Below are 21,459 nucleotides of genomic sequence, written 5' to 3' on the forward strand. Positions count from 1 at the left end.
ATTTCTCAGGAGACAGATGAGTTGATCAGGCACTCCCATTTCTTTAAAAACTTGCCATAGTTTGCTGTGGTCGACACAGTCAAAGGCTTTTGCATAGTCAATGAAGCAGAAGTAGATGTCTTTCTGGAACTCTCTAGCTTTCTCCATACTCCAGCGCATGTTTGCGCAGGAAGAGATATAGTAGGCATTATGTGCTTTGCATTTGAAAGCTTCCAGGTTCAATTCCTGGAACCACTAGGTAAAGGATTTCTAGTGCAAGGCTGGGAAAGACGTGGAGGAGTAGATCACTGGTCTGACTCAGTAGGAGGTAGTTTTCTAAATTCAGAACCAAATTTGCTGGACCTGTTTGAGTTCATCTCTGGCATTATTTATGATGGCAGAACCAACACAAATAATTCCATTATACCAATTCACTTTTGGAGCATAGTTTGGAGCTCTCTGAAACAAAGTAACAACAATTTTATTATTTATATGCTGCCCATCTAACTGGGTTGCCCCAGCCACTCTGGGTGGCTTCCAACAAAATATTAAAGCACAAAAAACCTCAGACATGACAAACTTCTTCGTACAGCGCTGCCTTCAGATGTCTTCTAAAAGTCAGATAAGTCTATTTTGTTGACATCTAAAGGGAGGATGTTCCACAGGGCGGATGCGACTACCAAGAAGGCCCTCTGTCTGGTTCCCTGTAACTTCTCGCAACGAGCGAACCACAAGGCGGCCCTCAGAGCTGGATCAGTGTCCAGGCTGAACGATGGGGGTGGAGACGCTCCTTTATGTATACACATACTTCAGAGCTGAATAAGGCTCTAAGCCAGAGGTTCGCACAACACACCTACACACTGCAGCCAAGACGCTACAGTGTCGTGACACACAGTTTGGAAAGCTCTGCTCTAAGCTCTGGAGGGTTGTTCTTGAGATCATTAGGATATGGCAAGGTCCTAAGGGCTTCTCTGCAAAGTGCCCTCTTCTGAACTAATCACCCTACCTAGCATATTAAGGTAGAAAATCAAAGAAAATCACAACCAGACTGGGAGGGGTGCAGACTGTAGGGAGGTTTCAGAAACTTTCATATGGAAGCATAAAATATCATTGCTGTTATAGCCGATTTTAAAGTGTCATATATATCATTTAACCAACATTTTAAATGCTAAATTAAACTGAATATTTATTTTACCAAGAACAGAATGAAAAATATAATTCTGTCTATCTTTTTGAAGGCAATTGCAAATAAAGGTGATATTGTTATTGTACGCATCAGGAGTTCAAAATGCATTTCAATATATTAGTTTGTTCTTCCAAAAGCTTCTCACTTCTTAACGCACACTTCTCCAGTGACCTTGGAAATGCAACATATTTCTTTGCCGTCTCTTCCAAATCCTTTGTTTCTAAAGACTTATTGCAATGTCGATCCACTGAAGACATTCAATCCGTTTCAGAAAGGCGACTTAATTACCTCCCTGCCAGACAAATGGCATGCTCTTCTTCAGGTTAGAATGTGTGGCAGCAGCATAGGGAACCTTATGTAATATTTAGTTGATGATTAATAGAAGGTTGCCTTTCAATCTCCTCAAAATCATTTCTTTAAAGATTTACTTGTAACACACTTGTAATTAAAATGTCTTGCTGAAGATACTTCCATGCTGTGTTTTTATCTCCTCTCTGTAGTTAACCTCCCATATTATTGTGTAGTTTTGTCTAGGATCAATTTTAATTATACATTTTATTTTTAAAAAAATAAGACGTCTTAATGGAAGACTGAAAGAAGAAGACTACTTCTACAGCTTTATTATATTATATACATGTGCATGTTGCAAAACTATGACAGCAGTTTTTGTTACAGATAGGCTACTTCAGGGGTGCCTAATTTCAGTAAAGAAATGGCTGAGGCCTTCCCTGTTCTCTACTGTGACCTCTGAGTTTGGTTTGCAGCAACCACCTTCTTTTCCTCATAGCTGCTACTTGATATGTTTTTTTTTTATTGAAGAAAAACGCACACATGCACACAAATATCTGGGGCCTGCGGCACATGTCCATGGTGAAAGAGACAATGGAAGCAAGACTTTGTATTGGGCCTTGTCTCCTCTGGAACTGGCCCCATTAGGATATATTCAGAGCTAGCCAAGACACTGCTGAAAACATGACTTTACTACTGTAATCATTACAGATTAGAGTTCTCAGTTAGAGAAGGGTCAGAAGAGACATAAAGTACAACTACTGAGGTGGATGGGAGGCCTGGGAGCCCTCAGCAAGCCACTCCAAATTCATTGGATAAAGAGTGGGACATAAATGTTATTGCCTTCTATAGTCTTCCTGCTTTTACTGCACCCAACCCCATTCAAATTAACTGACTCCGCTTTCTGGATTGTACAAACTCTTAGTAACAAAATAAAACATTTCATTAAAAAAGAATCTTCAAATTAAAAAGAATGCCTAGGTTGTAAAGGGTTATCTTTTTTTGCTTTTCCTCTGACCAACAAATAGGATATTAAGAAGCTTAGCATGCAATTCACAATGCTCCATTATAAAACAACCTTTACTTTATTTTATTGTAGTTTGGTACATACCCTATAGAAGATCTCTTCAATGATTTTCAAGATGGACGAAGGCTCCTGGAGCTCCTGGAAGGTCTTACGGGCCAAAAGCTTGTATGTATACATGTTTTCAGCCAGAAGTAGTCCAGCAATCATATTTATGATATACCCACTATGGTTGTAACTGGATTTGACTCTTAGAGTGCATGAATTATATTGTGAAATTAATATTCATAGATCTCTGGTCCTTGAAAATCCCATTTTCTCTTTATGAAGCACTTTGAATTTTTACTGATTATAAGAACGTGAATTGAACCATAGGACTGGAACATGTTAGGCTGAGCACCTAATAAAGTAGTATGACTGTATTGTGTACAATATAAAGTAGTGAATTTGGGGTTTTGTGGGGAACAGTTTCTTAAAACAGCAACTCTTATTTGCCCTCCCCCACCAGACCTTGCTAGTCAAATACCCAGACAAAAATGGGAGGGGAAGATGGTGAATTAACCAAAAGCAGCAACAAGCTGTGTTTGTTCATGCAAATAGTTTTGAAACAAAATAGGGTACTGGAAGTTTCTGAATATATCAGTTGCAGGTCAGAAACAACCTCAAATTACTGAGCCCTCAAAGATCTGGGGAGAAATTTGAATAAGGAGCACTTAGGAAGAACCACAGCTTTGAATTCAAGCCTTAGACTGTCTCCAAACTATTTCTCTACCTCCTTAGTAATTCAAATTGTACACATAAATGCATGAGGGTGATATTTATACCTTGCCCATCTGACTGGGTTGCCCTAGCCACTCTGGGGCACAACAGTAATAGTTAGAAGCTATTACCACTATTATAAGCCTGAGAGACACTTTTAAGGGTGCCACATCATGTTTGCTTTGCTTCTACAAGACATATACAGTAGTGCCTCGCAAGATGAAATTAATCCGTTCCGCGAGTCTCTTCGTCTTGCGGTTTTTTCGTCTTGAGAAGCACGGCTATTAGCGGCTTAGCGGGTATTAACGGCTTAGCGGCTTTAAGAAAAAGGAAACAAACTCGCAAGAACTCGCAAGACGTTTCGTCTTGCAAAGCAAGCCCATAGGGAAATTCATCTTGCGAAGCACCTCAAAAAACGGAAAACTCTTTCGTCTAGCGAGTTTTTCGTCTTGCGAGGCATTCGTCTTGCGGGGCACCACTGTAACAGTTACTGTGTTGTGTTTAAGCTGTGGAGCTCCTTGCCTGTTAATATTATTAAGCAAGCACCATAAGTACTTTCTTTTAGACTCTTCGGCTTACATAGACCTTTTCTGATGTACAGCTCAGTCATTGGTTGTTGTGTTTCACTGTCCAGAAGTTGATGAAGTATTTCATGCTGTTTTATGAATGTGTCAAATTCACTGCCTAGATGCATTGAGTCTCTGCTGGTGCAATGCTTTCTGCTTGCACAGTGGAACATCACCTCTCTCTCCTCTCTCTGCACTTCCCCTGCACACCGTCTAAATCTGCCCTAGAGGGTTGGGGGGAATTCCTCAGAAGGAAAAGTTCCTTGGTGCAACCAAACATCCTCACACAAGCACTTGCTTGGATAGGGTCATTTGTTTGTTGTGTGGTGTATAAATCTATAAATCAATAGGTTAGTTGTCAGCATGGTCCACTGCATCTTTATACATAACTTCTTCTTTTTTAATCTAGTTGCTTCTTTTTCCCTGAGCAGACTGAGAACAGATAGTGGGAAGCTTGCATGTTTCCCACAGAAAACTTAAAAAAAAGTTTTGTTTTGCTAGGCAAGAATGTTATTAAAATATAATTGCCATTAACTGTAGGCTTCCTTCAGTTAAAATGATGGAAGGCATTCTTCCCCATTTCAGATCAAAGATGAAGCAGGGATAGTAGCTGAAGGTTATAACTCTAAATTTCAAAACTAGATTTTATAATAAAAGTTGTAGAAATATATATTTTATGCAGTGTCACAGCTCCTGACATTTTAAATCTTGTCGTGAATGTGAAATTACTAACACTGTGACAGAGTCTACAATAAAAGGGTTAACTGGGACTATTAGTAATCTATCACTCTCTTTTCTTTCAGCCATCACCCATTTTTATTGTGTTCATTTTTTTCACATAAGGATGCTCATATATTGTTAATATGGCAAACTTCAAATATATACTTGGAGAATATCATGTATGTTTAATGCTGGTAGCAGCCCTCAACTGGCCTTTTCTAAAGAATATCTGTTATAATTAAAACAATCTGAATTTGTCGCACTGTTACCCTCATTCAGTAGGGCCATTGTAAAATGCCATAGAAAAATATACTACTGAAGTAAGGATTGACATTCTTTGGTATTTTAGGCTCTTCTGTGCTGTTTGTGTCTGTGAGACATTATTTTTATTTTTAATATATAATATTTACTTGTTTCTCACTATGCATATTCACAGGGTAAAGAAAGGGGCTCCACAAGAGTTCATGCCTTGAACAACGTCAACAAAGCACTACAAGTCCTTCAGAAAAACAATGTAAGTAAATATTTACATGGGTTCATAACTCACATAGAGAGTTGAGAACTCAATAAACAGATATGAAAAATTGCTTCTGGAGTATGCTTTACAATAAATAAGATCCAATATAATCTCATGGGATGCAGGAGATCAGAGTGCTAATCCCACATCAGGCATTATTTCAATAAATAGCCTTGAAGAAGCTGCTTGGTTGGATCCTGACTTGCGTTCAAATGTGTTTTGCTGGTGCTGGAAGTGACAAGTCTTCCTTCCTCCTGCAGCCACTTGTGCCTCTTGAGAAGCTTCTCTGGTGGTGTTGGAAGAGCCTTGAAAACAACATGGTTGATAGCATGGTGGGTGGGAATTGCAGAGGGAAGGAAGAATCGGTTAAAATTGCTGCCTTTCTGCCTTCCTCTGGTGGTAAGGCTCTATTGAAATTCAGTTCCAGGTGGGAAATGGAAGGAAGTTCATGCAGTAGCAAGTCTGGTTCCAACTCATTATCTCCAAACCTTGCTTTCCATCTGTAAATGTGCAGTGCCTCTAAAAGCCATAGAATGTGTTCTCCCTCTCAGATGAAATAATTTGCTGAAATATCAGTCTGTACTGGTGAACATATAAGAATTAATCTCCAGAATAAAACTACTAGTAATACCCCTCTCTTGCTGTCTTGTTCAACTAGGGAATTGGAAAGTTCTACTGAATGAATATTCAAATAATTCAGTGATTTAAATCCCATGCTAAGGGGTTGTTGTTGTTGTTTAATCGTTTAGTCGTGTCCGACTCTTCGTGACCCCATGGACCAGAGCACACCAGGCACTCCTGTCTTCCACTGCCTCCCGCAGTTTGGTCAGACTCATGTTTGTAGCTTCGAGAACACTGTCCAACCATCTCATCCTCTGTCGTCCCCTTCTTCTTGTGCCCTCAATCTTTCCCATCATCAGGGTCTTTTCCAGGGAGTCTTCTCTTCTCATGAGGTAGCCCAAGTATTGGAGCCTCAGCTTCAGGATCTGTCCTTCCAGTGAGCACTCAGAGCTGATTTCCTTAAGAGTGGATACGTTTGATCTTCTTACAGTCCATGGGACTCTCAAGAGTATGCTAAGGGGTACTCACTTATATAGCAGTATAGATCAATAGCTAGATTTAGTCATTTACAGTGTTGGTTTATTTCTATCATTACTTGTAATTCACCTGAAATGTGTGCAGTTTTGGACCTGGGAATGAATTTTCCTTATAAAAGGAATGACAAATGAAACCAAGTTGGTTATTTTGAGTAGTTGATTCCTCAGTCTAGTACAGGTATGTCTCTGTTAGCTTCTCCTATTTGAAAGCTGAATGGGAAGCATCTAAGAAAACTTTACAAGGCAGAGAAAGAAATGAGCCTATGTTAATTGCTGATGAAGTGGCTGGATTCCCATAAATATTATTTTCTGTTGTCATATGCATTACTTTTTGTTTTTAATTATTGCAACATATGTTTATTTTGTGATATAATAATTGCATCCTTGCTAAGTGCAATTTCCTAAAATACCTGGTACTATTTGTTTTATGACAGATAATTATTTGATCAGGTTATGAAATATGTTCTGGATTGTTTACTTGCCACTAAAAGCTAAATAGTAGAAAATATGCAAACAAAACCACATAGCCCTAATTTGATGTATTTATCAAATCCGTAGGTTTTAACAGGTTTGCTTATGTTTTATTCAGCAGCTGTTTCTTTTGCCCATTACTCTGGGAATGTAAACTCATTTAACTTCTATTTTAATGTTCATTGTTTTTGCATTTTATACATAATTTTATCTAAGTTTGCTTTGCCTTGCTTTGCTCTGACAGGTAGATCTGGTGAATATCGGCAGCACAGATATTGTGGATGGCAATCATAAACTGACTCTTGGATTGATCTGGAGTATAATTCTCCACTGGCAGGTGAGTCAGTCATTCACAGAACATTTTTTGGATATATCCCTAATAATCAAGGGGTATATCTACTTTGTGTATTTCAGGTGGTGTTCAGTTTTGAATCCATCCTAATGTTTCAATGAGTGATAGAGAGAGGAAACAAGGAGACTGTTCTCTACTTAATTTTAGTGTCCAGGTTGAGTATTTGAGAAAAGTCAAGGAGGTCAGTGTCCTTTCAAAGCATTACACAGTCATTTCATTGCAATACCAGACAAATTAATATTCAGAATACTGCAAAATACATTTCTAAGTCCAGTTCAGTGTACTGATGTATAAAGCTCTAAACTATTTGAGCCCAAATGTAAGAAGGAACACCCCTCTCCATGTTGACTGCCCCCTGCATTAAGACAACCCGAAACAGCCCTTCAGATCGCCCCATCACCAGGTGAAGTAGGAAGCTGCCTTATACTGAGTCAGACCATTGGTCCATCTAGCTCAGTATTGTCTACACAGACTGGCAGCAGCTCTCTACAGTTTCAGGCAAGAGTCTCCCACAGCTCCTACCTGGAGATGCCAGTAACTGAGCTTTTGACCTTCTGAATGTAAAGCAGATGTTCACCCTCTGAGCTACAACCCAGAGTACAGGGGGCAGTAGTGTGGGATAGAGCCTTCTCTCTGGTGGCAACCCGTCTCTGGAATGGCGTCTCTTCCGAGGGTTTGGTTTCAGTGACTTACGTTAAATGTGTAGCCTGTGTTTGTTTTCTTTCATGATGGCACAGTTCAGTAAATTTTCAGTGGAAATTCTTGGCCTCTTTGGGTATTGCAAACAGTGCCGGATTTACATATAAGCTAAACAAGCTATAGCTTAGGGCCCCACTCTCTTGGGGGCCCCCCAAAAAATTAAAGGAAATCAAACCTACATACAGCAACAGTGTTTTGTTTTGTTTTATTTTGTGTTGTGTAGACTCCTATGATGTAAGTAATGGGCCCCGCCAGCTAGCCTGCTCCCTAAAATATCACTGGTTTGTTCATTTCTATATATAGGGTGCCTACATTCTGCATGGACTGGTTGCATGGCAAGATGTAGCATGCAGCTGCAGACTGCAGTGCAACACAGTTGAATGTAGGTCAAGCTGTTGTACCTGTTACCTAATATTAAAGAGTGCTTGTAGACTGGTGATCGTGCAGCACAGACTAAGGGTATGAGTCTTATGCCTACTAATTGATTTCATGTAATACATAATTTATTTATTTTGATCCCATTATAAAGTTACTATTAATATACTTCTTCTTAATTGTATTTCACTTCAACAATTACTTCAATAAAATACATATTTTACTTATGTGCAAACGGCTTTAGAAACCTATTAGGTCCATAAATTACCATATAGCATATATTCAGCACACACACAAAAAAGCGACAGTTTGTTGTTGACAAAGGACAGCTGGACGTGTAAAAGGCCCCATTACCTTCAGTAGCTTAGGGCCTCATCAAACCTAAATCCGGCCCTGACTGCAAATTAAAAATAAATGTTGCTAATAGTGCAGAAGTCAAAGTTAGGTTGATTTGCCCCAGTGCACCGTGCTTATCCTCTTGCATATTTAAAGAAAGGAGAAAATGACAGTAGGAAGAGCAATGATCCTTTCTTCTTTTTATATAAAAAAACCCCTTTTATTTCTATACAACCAGTGCTTCTTCAGTATCCTCCTGTGTGTTTTTTTATGTTTCGGATCACTGTGCTGAGTATTCAAGTACTTAAGAGTTAAGTAAAAGAAACTCAAGTTTGCCGGGGGCGGGGGGGGGGGAGTTGCCTTTGATAAATAAACTTGGCTACTGATAAAAATTCTGTCTTCCAACACAGGTCAAAGATGTAATGAAAAACATCATGGCTGGACTGCAACAGACAAACAGTGAAAAGATCTTGCTGAGCTGGGTCCGTCAATCAACTCAGAATTATCCGCAGGTCAATGTTGTTAATTTCACCAGTAGCTGGTGTGATGGTTTGGCTTTCAATGCACTCATCCACAGTCACAGGTAAGAGAAATGCTACAAATTAACATCCAAATGCCTCTGTTTTTGCTGTGATCATGTGAATTGAAAATACTTTATTAGAATCACCTTGCTGGAGCAAGTCCATCTAATCCACATTATTGAATTCCAGCAGTGGGGAGCTGGAGGCCTTTCAGAAATGCACAAACAACGGATGTAGGGTGGGATGTGGGCAGCATGTAAGGCATCTTCTGTTACTTGCTTTCAGCATCCATGAATCAGAGGCATGCTGCCAGTGCTCACAAAGCTCTATTTAGCTATCATGGCTAATTGCCGCTAATAATAGAAATCTATCTATTAATTTGTCTAATTGCTTTTAAAGGTTTATAACATTGTGACAGTTGCCAAATTTTATGTTAATAAATTTCACAAGATAATTATGCTTTGAAAATTACTTCCTTTTTGCCTGTTGTTAATCTGCTGTTGTGGATGATCTCTAGTCTTACCAGAATTCCAAGTCTTATCATAGGAATGTTTGTCTTCACTAACTCTCTTTATGCCAAAGATGTGGAACCTGTGGCTCTCCTATCACCCCTAGTCCTTGCTTTTTACCATTCATAACATTATACTGGTCCATCATGCCTCTTCTCAGTATTAGTATTTTCCTCTAAACTAAAGGAGCCTCACATATTTGGTCCTTTTTCAATTAATGCCCCTTTTCCTGGACAATCAGAGCTCAGTTCAGATGCAAGGGCTTTTGTTTATTTGTTTTGCTTCATGCACAGGGGTTTGAAGCGCAGGTACAGTTATATGACTTTTTCTAAAAGCAGAACAAGGGCCAAATACTAGGTCTATTCCAAGGTCTGAAATGAAGAAAGTCTAGGGCCATGATATTAAGGTTGCCATATTTCAAGAAGTGAAAATCCGGACACAAAATCTCCATAAAAAATTAAGTTTTTTTGCTTCCAATATGAGCTGCCATACGCCCGAGTTTTCATGGACATTTTAACAGGTTTCAAAATGATGGGGTTACACTTCCCCTGAAAGAGCAGGTTCGTAGCTTGGGGGTACTCCTGGATCCTTTGCTGTCACTTGAGACTCAGGTGGCACAGGGTACCTTCCATAAGCTTTGGCTGGTGGCCCAGCTATGCCCCTATCTGGACAGGGATAGCCTAACTACTGTTGTCTATGCTCTGGTAAGCTCAAGGTGAGATTACTGCAATGCGTTATATGTAGGGCTCCCTCTGAAGATGGTTCATAAACTTCAGCTAGTGCAGAATTCAGCGGCCAGGTTGCTCAGCAGAGCAATATGGTTTGAGCTTATTATACCAATTCTGGTCCGACAGCACTGGCTACCAATTAGTTTCCGGGCCCAATTCAAAGTGCTGGTTTTGACCTATAAAGCCTTAAACGGCTCAGGATCACAATACCTCAAGGACTGCCTCTTTCCATATGAACCTGCCCGGACCCTGAGATCATCTTCCGAAGCCCTTTTTCATGTGCCTTCTCTTTGAGAGGTGTGGAACACGAGAACAAGCCTTCTCTGCAGTGGCTCCCCATCTGTGAAATGCTCTCCCCAGAGAAGTTCGCTTGGTGCCTTCATGATACACCTTTCGGCGCCAGGCAAAAACATTTCTTTTCTACCAGGCCTTTGGTTGATCTGATTGACATCCTATGCCCTTTTAAAATTGACATCCTATGCCCTCTTGCGGGCGGGGGGCATTGTGTTGTTGTTTTTCTTTTGATTATATATATTGTGGTTTTTTATGTTGATCTTGTTCTGTGAACTGCCCTGAGACCTCCGGGTATAGGGCGGATATAAATACAAACACACACACACACACACACACCCCTCCTAGATTTTGGCAGACAAATCCTGGCTATGTCCTGGAAATTCCAGGTGTATGGCAGCCCTAATGATATCTTCCTGAATTTGGGAACTCTCTTTAAAAGGTGCCCTATCAATGGAATTGGGAAACAGAACAGTTTCTTGCTCTGATCCTCCCCCTGCTCCCCATCTGCCCTTACAACATTGTTGTCTTTTAATCCGTTGTCAAATAAGTGTGTTTTCAGTTGAAAAGATTTGTTGCAGGGGGCAGGAAAGAGAGTATTGTTCTGGTTGTTTCTGGGACTATGGAAACATGTTCCTGGCCATTTAACAGCCACCCCTGTGTGTGTTCATAATAGAAACAAACATTAGCTGATAGCTTGCAAGACACTTAATAACAGTGTGGTGCTTTAATTACACACCTTCATAGAAGCAACACAGCAAGACTTAATTTATTATTTAGGCATTTGAAGCTAGCAGGAGTGACCTTAAACCTAGCCTGAGAGGAGCACCTAGCATTATGTGGCAGCCTACATAATACAGCACTAATTTGACCACATTGCTGAAAGTGGCTCTTATCTCTCTGGTTAGTGGAACCGGATTGTAGTCCTCCAAGCACATGCTTTCAAAGCAGATACTTAAAAGTCAACATAATTGCATCACAGTCAGTCAAGTGCAAATTGCTACTGATAAATTTCTCTTTGACTCTGTTTTGATGGGAGAAAGGCGGGTGTTTTTACAGTAAAATGTAGGGAGGGAGAATAGCAGAAGAAGCATGAAAATGAGTACCTTTTGTTGAATGGTGAGAATAATTCTGTCTTCTACATCTTTTCATTAAGTGTCTCTGGAAATGGTACTCAATAGTTATTGGCCTTGGGGATGATGCTGAGTATGAGAGTTGTCCCCCAGTAATTAAAAATATGTGCCAGTTATGTTTTGTGTGTGCTTGTTTTACTGTTCTGTCATAACATGGTGATTTGTGATTCTATTTATTTAGCACTAGGTACATACCCTCTTAAGAGTCTATTTGTCGGCATAGTAAATCTTAGTTCTGTGCTAATAATGCTTTTCAGCTATAAATTCAAATTAATGCAAAGTCCCATATTAACAGTTCCATATTTAAAAGTCTGGTGCTGCCTGAGTTCAGGAATACATTTCACATATGTATGAGTGTCTTCCATACCAGTGCTTTTCAAAATCCACCCTCCATCAACTTGTAATGTATTATGAGTGATAAAGACAACTTCTCAATTTGTTTGACCATTGGTTCTCAAACAGAACTTAGTGAAAATCCCCTGCACTATTTTTTGCATCTACCCTGTTATCCATAAGAAATATATATTTAGTGATTCATACAGAAACCTTTATTCATCATATCCACTATTTCTTTCTGCCTATTTTGCTTTGCTCCTCCCATCTCCTCCCACAGTTACTGGGACATGCTTAGGACAAACCTCTTAAAACACGCGCCTTTTCTTGGAGCAGACACACAATAAGAAGTTTAAAGCACAATTAGAAACACAATTCAAAAGCCTGGATGAATAAAAAAGGTCTTCAGTTGACAGCTAAAAACCATAGACAAGACGTCTAGTGATTATTAATTACTTGGATCCATTCCAGTCTTGCTCCAGGCCTGGCCTTGGCATTAAACTAACTTTGTTGCTGTGGTTGATGACATTTCTTCGGAGAGAAATTAAGGGAGTGTGGTCCACCTTTCTCTGCTTGACCACAGAGTCCTTCTGGAGTGTCTTGGGAAAGTTACAGTTGGGGCACTGTACTTCATTGATTCCATTCCTTCCTCGAGAGCCAGGAAGTAGTTATGGTAGCCCTGGTTTGTGGAAATTTGGCTTCTTGAAACAAATCAATATTGTGGTTTATGATCCTGATTTGTTAACAAACCAGAGCCTAAACTAACCCAAGTTCTCCCTGTTCAGACAAAGTGACAAACTCTGGTTAGTTTAAAACAGGAAGTGAATGCTTCTATTTTCCTCCTGGCTGCAGTAACCCTATCCCATGAAAACATGAAGTTCATTCTGCTGCTCATTCCCATACGGTTAAACCACAGTTTATCATTATATGCGGAATAGACTACAGTATGTCTTTGTGGTGCATTGTTTACTGAAGCACTTAAATGCTTTGTCTTCAGTTATATAACAACAACAACAACAACAACAACAACAACAACAACAACAACAACAACAACAACAACAACAACTTATTATTTCTACCCCGCCCATCTGGCTAGGTTTCCCCAGCCACTCTGGGCAGCTTCCAACAGAAGGTTAAAAATACATTGAAACATCAGTCATTAAAAACTTCGCTAAACAGGCCTGCCTTCATATGTCTTCTAAATATCATAAAGTTGTTTATTTCTTCGACATCTGATGTGGTGAACTGACCCAAAAGTCTAATAATACTTATTTTAAGTTATTAAAATAGTCATATACTGCTTCCCTGCTGCTGTCCTTGGGACAATCAAAGGGCTATGGCGTGGCTGGGACTGGCAGGTGGGGAAGCACTGAGCAGACTGAGGCCCACTGAAAAATGGCTCAATCCTGACTGGTGGGTCTTGGTCCACTGTTTTAGAAGCACTACTATAATAAATCCAAGAAAAGTGGGTTTTGTTTGTTTGTTTTTTGAAATTTTAATATGTTCTTTGTGGATTATTATGTTTTCTCCTGTGCATGTTACCATTCATATTTACTTATATTTCACATCTGGAACTACTCTGCTTTTCATCATGGGACAGTCCCCTCCCCCCCTCCGAAAAAAAAATAAAGAAATCATTTTGCAAAAGATAAGAAACTGTTGTAATAGCAAAAGCTTTTAATAATTCTGAAAGGAAAAACTTCACATTGCAGTCTTCATGCTAGTGAATGAAATTTTAAGTATCAGGCATAAAACTAGATTTGAATCAGGAGATTGCATTTCTCCAATATCTTGTGCAATGTGTTAACACGGCCCCTTTATACAAGTCCACATAATGTATAGTCAATACATCTCTGTTTAAAGGTTTGTTTGCATTAAATTCCATTAGTGGTAGTCTCCAGAGAAAACCATTCCCTAACAAGGTGTAGCAATAAAAAGATTCATTGTTTCTTCCAGTAATGCTGCCTGTGAAAATACTTGCTATGTATGCAATGGTTCCATTCAACGAGAATATTCACTTATTTAATTGAATACACTTCATTTTTAGGAAGCCAATATTTTTTCAAGGATAATTAGATGCTGACTTTCAGCATTTTATTAATGATTTTATATATTTAAAATATTTCCTGTATTTTGTATTTGTGAAGAAAATGCAAATATGACCAGATGACCTTTTTCAACTCTCTGCTTAGCCGTGAAACAAAAAGTGTGGAACGAGTCACTATCTTTCAGATTAACTTGTCTCGCTGGGTTGTTATGCAGTTCTTAGCTGCTTGGGTTGAGTCAGAGCACCCTTCCCAACACGGTGTCCTCCAGCTGTTTTGAACTAGGCCTCCCATCCCTCTAATGTCTCATTGTGCTGCTCTTGTGTGTCTATATCTGTTGGAAGCAGGTAGAAATCTGCTGAACCTAAGGCGCAGGCACCACACCTGCCGTAGACTGAATCGAACACATATTTAATTGAGTAGGATTAGATTTCCGTCTTCTGTAATCTTGAAAACAAATTTACCTGTCCTAATGGGTAACTTAGCTAAAACTAGGGTGTCTAAAATTAATAGAATTATTTATACTGCAAACAGTGTAACTAATAGTATAGGGTCCCATACTGTTTATCTAAGCTGTAATTTGATCCCTGCCTATAAAACATTTAAGACTGGCCTGCAGCATTTCACGGATACAGCGGAATTTCTCATTTGTATGTTTTAATTTTGTATGAGATAGAAAATGATTTTTTAAAAAACCAAAACAAAAAAAACTAAGGGTCTCTCCAGCCCTGTGATGCAGTTGACTAGCCCTCCAAATCTAGAATTGCACATAGAATTGCATAGGTAACTTTACAAGATTTCCCTTTTCTTTTCAGACCAGATCTATTTGACTGGGATAGTGTGGTTCGCCAACAGTCAGCTGTACAACGATTAGACCATGCATTCAACGTAGCCAAACGACACCTAGGAATCGAAAAACTCCTTGATCCTGAAGGTTAGTGTGCATCAGGTTCTGTTTGTAAGTGTATGATCAATTTTCTCCATGCAGTTGCCAGGGAAAAGGTTTATCCACTTTCATTTTTATAGTTGCAGCACACAAACAGGTTTTCATCTAGTTTACTGAAACTTCAAAGTTAAGGTTGCTTTTTACTCACCTAGATAATTAATTCCTTAAGATTCAAAATGATTTAAGCAAACACTTCTGGATTTACAGCAAACTTTTAAAGGTGTATGTTCTTTGTTAAGCACCATGGTAAAGTAGCTGTTTTTCTTCAAAGGCGCTTAGATTTGCAGTTCTTATTGCTTACAATAGAAGTTGCAGTTCATCAGCATTTTTGAAATTATGTCCTAAATTTGGATGTGAGGAGCTGGTTTAAGTTATTCACAGACAATGATTCATGAATCATTCATTATTCTTTTTATACTAATTTCACTTTTTTGGATGTTTGGATGAAAGGGTTTTTTGAGGAGGAGCACTAAAGTTTGAACTTTTTATATCTTCCTGTTTCAATCTGAATTATTTTTGTGTATGTTTTAAGCTTTCTCTTTTTTGCTTCTGACTTTTGAGGTGATTGTTCAAGTACAAAGTGAGCCCCCAAATGGCAAGTTTTGCTCTTACCCTGAAGTCTACCAATTGTTTGTTAATAATAGGGAATGTGTAGTAATTATTGGTCATGGAAATACAAGCATAAAGCTTGGAAATAACATTTCACATTCAAATATTGTCCTCTTCTCTAAGACGGATATGAAGACGACCCATTTGGCTGTTAATTAGTGACAAGAAACACTATTAATATAATATAGGGTCTTCTTTTTGTGTCGTGGGTCTGAGCCTTGACACTGGAAATTCTAGCCTTGGAAATTTTGTCAGACTTTATTGTAAGTCACCTCCATTATGTAGTATGTGTGTAGGCTTACATGTTTGCACTACAAACATCACTTGTATACCTTTTTATAACAATTTTACATAAACAGCTCAAGTAATTTAATTAAGATAAAAATTACTATTGTGCTCACAGCTGTGTTATGTAAACTGCTTAGAGGTTTTTTTTAATCATTGAGCATTGGACAAATTCTGTTAAATAATTAAATATCGTATTCTCACAAAAAATTCCCTTCTATGAAATCTCCTTTAATTAACCAATGTAGATGTTCTTGGCACACTAGGCCTCAGGCAAGCATATCAGAGCAAAACATACACTGCATGATGGAAGAGAATTTCATTTGGTCACAATATTAAAGTGGACTGACTCAATTTGCACCTCCTGAACTAATACACAGGTTGGAACATAATTATCCTTCGACTTTCACACTTCTTTGAATTTTGTGGTAAAGTTCTCAGCTGAAGAAGTGTTCCAATATGCATTATAAATGAATATTCTAGGCTGAGGGTGCATTTAGAAATACATACACTGTCTGTTTGAAACTTGGAAAGATTGATACATTTGATTTAGCTTCATCTCTCAAACTCAAGCCATAGTTTAACTGCACAAGCACACTTTCTGTGTTCTAAATGAGGACCAGGGCAAACAACTCTGTTAAAAATGTTGCTTGCTCTTCTTATACACTGCTTCTGATTAGCTCCAGAAAGATACGATAGATCCATATTTATATTATACAATTTAACCTCATTCCTCTGGGATGTGTAGGCTCCCACTCCTTGCTTGTGACCTGACCTGGCCCAGCCTACCCCCACAAAAACAAAGCAGCAAGCAAAATTATTTTTCATTTGGTGAAAATGATAATATTTATGTTTGGTAGGTAAGAGTATAAATATTCATATCTGAGAAATTATTAAAATTGGTAGCTGGTTGACAGAGGAAATGCTTCTTTACCTAAATGCATCTAATAGAAATATGAAAAATATTCATGCAACATTTATTTGTAGTGGCCACTCTCAAGTGAATTTGGTACTTCCATTATGAGAAATACAATCTATCAGTACTGAGCTGATTCCTATCATCTTTTCATGTGGTTGTATGTTTTTCACAGAAAGTCTCCTGATAAGCTTGGTAAACAGTTGTCTAAAACTATGATCTAGTGAGTAGGGAAATGTATGTATATTTATCTAGAGGTACATCATTAGTATTCTAGGGGGCAAAGGGCCAGAGTAAGAAAGGCACACATCAGGGTAGGTTTTTTTAGTTATGTAACGATAAGGAATATTACATACTAATGAAGCAGTTTCCAAATTGAAATGCTGATTTTAAATGTTCTCCTGCTCCCAGTATGAAGGCCCTGATTTTTTGACATCATATTATTAATGCAGTAACTTAATATGTCTATTAAAACCCTCAATAGTTACTTATTATGAAGTACTTCATACATAATTAAATTGCTAACAGGTCAATTGGGTAATAATAAATCGACTCATAAATATGGAAAAGGAAATGTTTTTAAATGAGACTTCAGTTGTAACGGAGACACTATTTTTTGTACTCTCCCCCACCCACCTTTTCAAAATGATGAAACAGTGCATTCACTGTTTTATTGCTCTATTTTTCAAAGTTTCATTACAGTTTTCAGTACAATTTGCCATTTGCTTCTTCTGAAGAAATTATCGCACTATTTTTATGATTGTCTTCTAATAGTATGGAAGTGTTTGAATAAGCATGCAGTTGATTTTTATATTGTCTGTGTGTCTGATTGAAGCTCCAAGCTTTATGCATTGAGCAGGTTTGCTATGTATACCAGGCTTCCTCAAGCTCGGCCCTCCAGATGTTTTTGGCCTACAACTCCCATGATCCCTAGCTAGCAGGACCAGTGGTCAGGGATACTGGGAATTGTAGTCTCAAAACATATGGAGGGTCGAGGTTGAGGAAGCCTGATGTATACAGACAAAACCCAGAGGTGGATCCAAACTAAGCTAGGTTCCTTCCATTGAAATCCATTGAACAATTAATAATGGCCTAAGCTTCATTAATTTCCGTGATTCTTACATGAATCAGTGGGACCTAAATCATGACCAAGTCCTAACCATGTCTTCTCAGAAGTAAATCCTATTAATTCAGTTCTACTAAATATGTGAAGGAGCCCAAGCACCTGGGGATATTGGGGGTGGGGCTTCTGCATGGGCTTCTGTCACATCCTCACTTAGAGCACATACTCATGTGTAGGGCCTGTGTAATTATTATTATTATAATTGTACCTTAACATTTTAGGTGTTTAATTGAGTGCTTATGTGAATAGTTAAATAGTTAAATGCTTAAGACAGGGGTGAGGAACCTGTGGCCCTACAGATGTTGCTAGACTACAGTTCTAATGATCTCCAGCCACTGGCCATGCTGGCTTGGGCTGATGGGAATTGGAGTCCAAGAACATGTGCAGGGTCACAAGTCCCCCACCCTGGCTTAAGCAGTGAAGATAACATATTAATCCATTTTTGCTAGCTCTCTCTCTCTCTCTCTCTCTCTCTCTCTCTCTCTCTCTCTCTCTCTCTCTGTGTGTGTGTGTGTTTTATGAAATGAGACATAGTGCATCTAAGATAATACTTTTTCTTGGATCAGCCCGTCTCAACTATACTGGAAACAAGCAAATTAATGTTACTAATCATTTGTATTACAGACAGAATAGGCTAATTTCATTCTTTCAGAATAATTAAGGCACAATAGGCAGAGTTGTGAAAAATATCTTTTTATAATGGTTGCCCATAAACATGATTGCCAATAAAAATGGAGCATAATAGGGAGGACATCTGTTCATAAAACATGTCAAATATTTGTGGAGACCATATGTTTTCTTTCTTTCTTTCTTTCTTTCTTTCTTTCTTTCTTTCTTTCTTTCTTTCTTAAACCTTCCAGTAGTAAGATTATGGAGGCAGCTTTTGGGAATACTTGCAGTTTGATTTAACATCATCAGCATTCAAGGCAATTTGGGACAGTTATTTCATACTCGTATTGTTTTCCTCTTGCTGCTTCCCAATTGTTTTTTCGGCATAACTGACACCCAGAAACCACATGGGGATAGTGCTGATCCCCACATTAACTGCAGATCAGAATCAATGTCATTGGCATTGCCGCAAAAAGCCACTATTGCAGAAAGAAAGAAAGATGAGTGCAAAACATTGGTGCTTTGCTTTTGGAGGATCTTTGCTTCTATCTTCAGCATAACCACATTGCCTGAATCATGTTTGTGGTGGCTGAGACTTTTTCAATATTGATCTTTTCCCTACAGTATTCCATCTGTAATATAGACAATAGCTGACTTTTTAATGCAGATAGTTTATCAGTCAGTAATATTATTTTCATGGAGAGCAGTATCTTGTCTCCCCTCAGACTCACTTCCCCACTAGTAATGGTAGCTGAGGAAGAAGGATTGCTGCCCGTATTCTCTCCTACTGGCAATGTTCCCCAGTTTTCTGAAAAACTAGGTGTTGCTTGGGCACACGCCTATACTCAGTTTCTTAGCCGCTACTACATTTTATTTGTAATTTCCCAAAATTGCAATGTAATAAAAATCAGTTTTAAAAAGAGGTTAAAAAAAAGTTTTCAAATAAACACAACATTTTAAAATAGTGAAGGTGCCTCAGTTTCTGTAGGCTCTGGTTTGTATTGCTCTCTTGGGATAGTGCATCAGAATGATTTTATGCTAACTTGACATATTCCTTCAAAGTTTTGGGTGGGTGGGTGTTTAGTAAAGAAAATACTGCAGTGTTTCTAAAAAGTTGTCTTTTAATTAGTTCTGGAGATCTTAGAGTTACCACCAAAATTTCATTTCAAGCAAAAATTAAACTTAAACAGGGTTTCTTCCTCAGGAAAAAAAAACCATTTGTTTTGAGTGTATCAATAAGAAATGGAGGACAACCTAGCCAAATGCTTTCCAGACCTGCAGGGAAACTCGCTGTTCAAATCTGGTTAAGCGGAAGACAGGCCCTGCCTGAAGCTTTCCAACAGCTGAAATGCAATTGCCCAAGAAAGTACTTTCTTTCTTCTGATTCCACATTTTTCCTCCTCATACATTTGTCTTATGATTCAAATATTGAATGATACCACAGAGAGCTAATCCTATCCAGATTTATCCCAAAGTAACTTGAGTTTAATCAGTCTTAACCCTATAGTAAGTGGGTATAGGATTACAGCCCCACTTCTCTGTGATATTGACTCACAGCACATTCCTAGTCTATTCTGAAGTAAACTCTATTGACTTCAATGAATTTATTTCCAAGAAAATAAGTCTAGGATTGCAGCCAACATTATATACCGTATGCAGATTAAGGAATTTGCTTTTGAATTGGGAGTCATAGAACTCCATTTATTAAGGCTGCAATCCTAGGCTCGCCTGCTTGGGGTGAAAAATGTTCCATTGCATTCAGTGGGCTTGCTTCTGAGCTAACCTTCTTAAATGCTGCAATTAGGCTTTTATGTAATTATTTTCTTTATCTTCAAATCCTGTTCCCTGTTTTGTATGCTTATGGAATAAGATAGTTAAATCTCTGTATTACATGTAATTCAGTGGCAATGAAATACTGTAAAATTCATTTGCTTTGGAATTAATTAAGATTAACCGTTAGGCACCTAATAGAATTGGGATTATTAATCTTTAAATCTCACTTTTTTTTATTTAAAAAAACAACTCTCGCATAAGGCAGATAAGAGATAAACAATTATCTCTTTTTTGACATGGAGTTTTGACTGTCATATGAAAGGACATCAAATATTAAAATTCAAGGGTGGTGTAGGATCACATACACGTATACTGCTGTTATATGCCTAGTTATTCCATTTCTTCAGGATTACCTAGTCCTACTTGTTTTCAGGCTAAGCATGAATGGATGAACTGCAATTAATTTACATTTTTTTGTTTACATAAATTCATGATGTTATATTGAAGATGAAGTGTAGATCTGTTGTGCCTCCAGGGTGTCAGCTTGTTTTTCTGGGACCAGTTTACTGCATGGGGACTGGGGCCCTCTATTGAACTCATCAAAGATGACCCAAGTTTGCGTACAAATTGCATATGTTTTGTGAACATGAAAATATATGCAAATTTTTTGCTCCCTTTTGCAGGTGGGTTTTTGTTTTGTTTTGTCATTTAGTCGTGTCCGACTCCTTGTGACCCCATGGACCAGAGCACGCCGGGCACTCCCACAGTTTGGTCAAACTCATGTTGGTAGCTTCAAGAACACTGCCCAACCATCTTGTCCTCTGCCGTCCCCTTCTCCTTGTGCCCTCAATCTTTGCCCACACCTGGGTCTTTTCCAAGGAGTCTTCTCTTCTCATGAGGTGGCCATACGCTCCAAGTATTGGAGCGATCAGCCTTCTTTATGGTCCAGCTCTCACTGCCATACATCACTCCTGGGAAAACCATAGCTTTAACTTTGTCAGTAAGGCCCAAATATACATTAACTGAGGACCATGTGCAGATAATTGGATGTCTGACAGGCAAACAAGTTTGAATGTTCTGCTAAGCCAAACTATAGTTTAGAGCAGAGGTGTGGAATTGGATTCAGCCATTGGTTTATTACTTTTCCTCCCTTAATGAGCTCTCTAGGACCCACCCTGTTTTGACATAAATCCCCCATTGAAAGCCCTTGCCCTGCATGGAGTTGTTGGAGCCACTCAGGGAGTGATACCACCTAACTAAAAACTTTGT

The 21,459-nt window shown here is 38.6% G+C and overlaps 1 protein-coding gene and 1 long non-coding RNA gene across 11 annotated transcripts in view; one reads left to right on the forward strand and one right to left on the reverse strand.

Annotated features, from left to right (window-relative positions):
* LOC309340268 overlaps positions 1-2,659 on the reverse strand; it is a 32,801-nt gene extending 30,142 nt beyond the window's left edge. Inside the window, exon 1 of the long non-coding RNA XR_014155912.1 lies at positions 2,565-2,659. This is a non-coding gene — a long non-coding RNA (uncharacterized lncRNA). The remainder of the gene's footprint in view (positions 1-2,564) is intronic.
* The window catches only part of DMD (dystrophin), a 1,009,769-nt gene that overhangs the window by 322,101 nt on the left and 666,209 nt on the right, over positions 1-21,459 (forward strand). For all 10 annotated transcript variants that reach the window (XM_081858834.1, XM_081858841.1, XM_081858836.1 and 7 more), the window contains exons 3-7: positions 2,553-2,645; positions 4,959-5,036; positions 6,852-6,944; positions 8,780-8,952; positions 14,745-14,863. In XM_081858834.1, the coding sequence (XP_081714960.1) occupies positions 2,553-2,645; positions 4,959-5,036; positions 6,852-6,944; positions 8,780-8,952; positions 14,745-14,863 (556 nt within the window). The remainder of the gene's footprint in view (positions 1-2,552; positions 2,646-4,958; positions 5,037-6,851; positions 6,945-8,779; positions 8,953-14,744; positions 14,864-21,459) is intronic.

Source organism: Podarcis erhardii (assembly GCF_964252035.2).
Source record: "Podarcis erhardii genome assembly, chromosome: 4".
In the NCBI taxonomy this organism is placed as follows: Eukaryota; Metazoa; Chordata; class Lepidosauria; order Squamata; family Lacertidae; genus Podarcis; species Podarcis erhardii.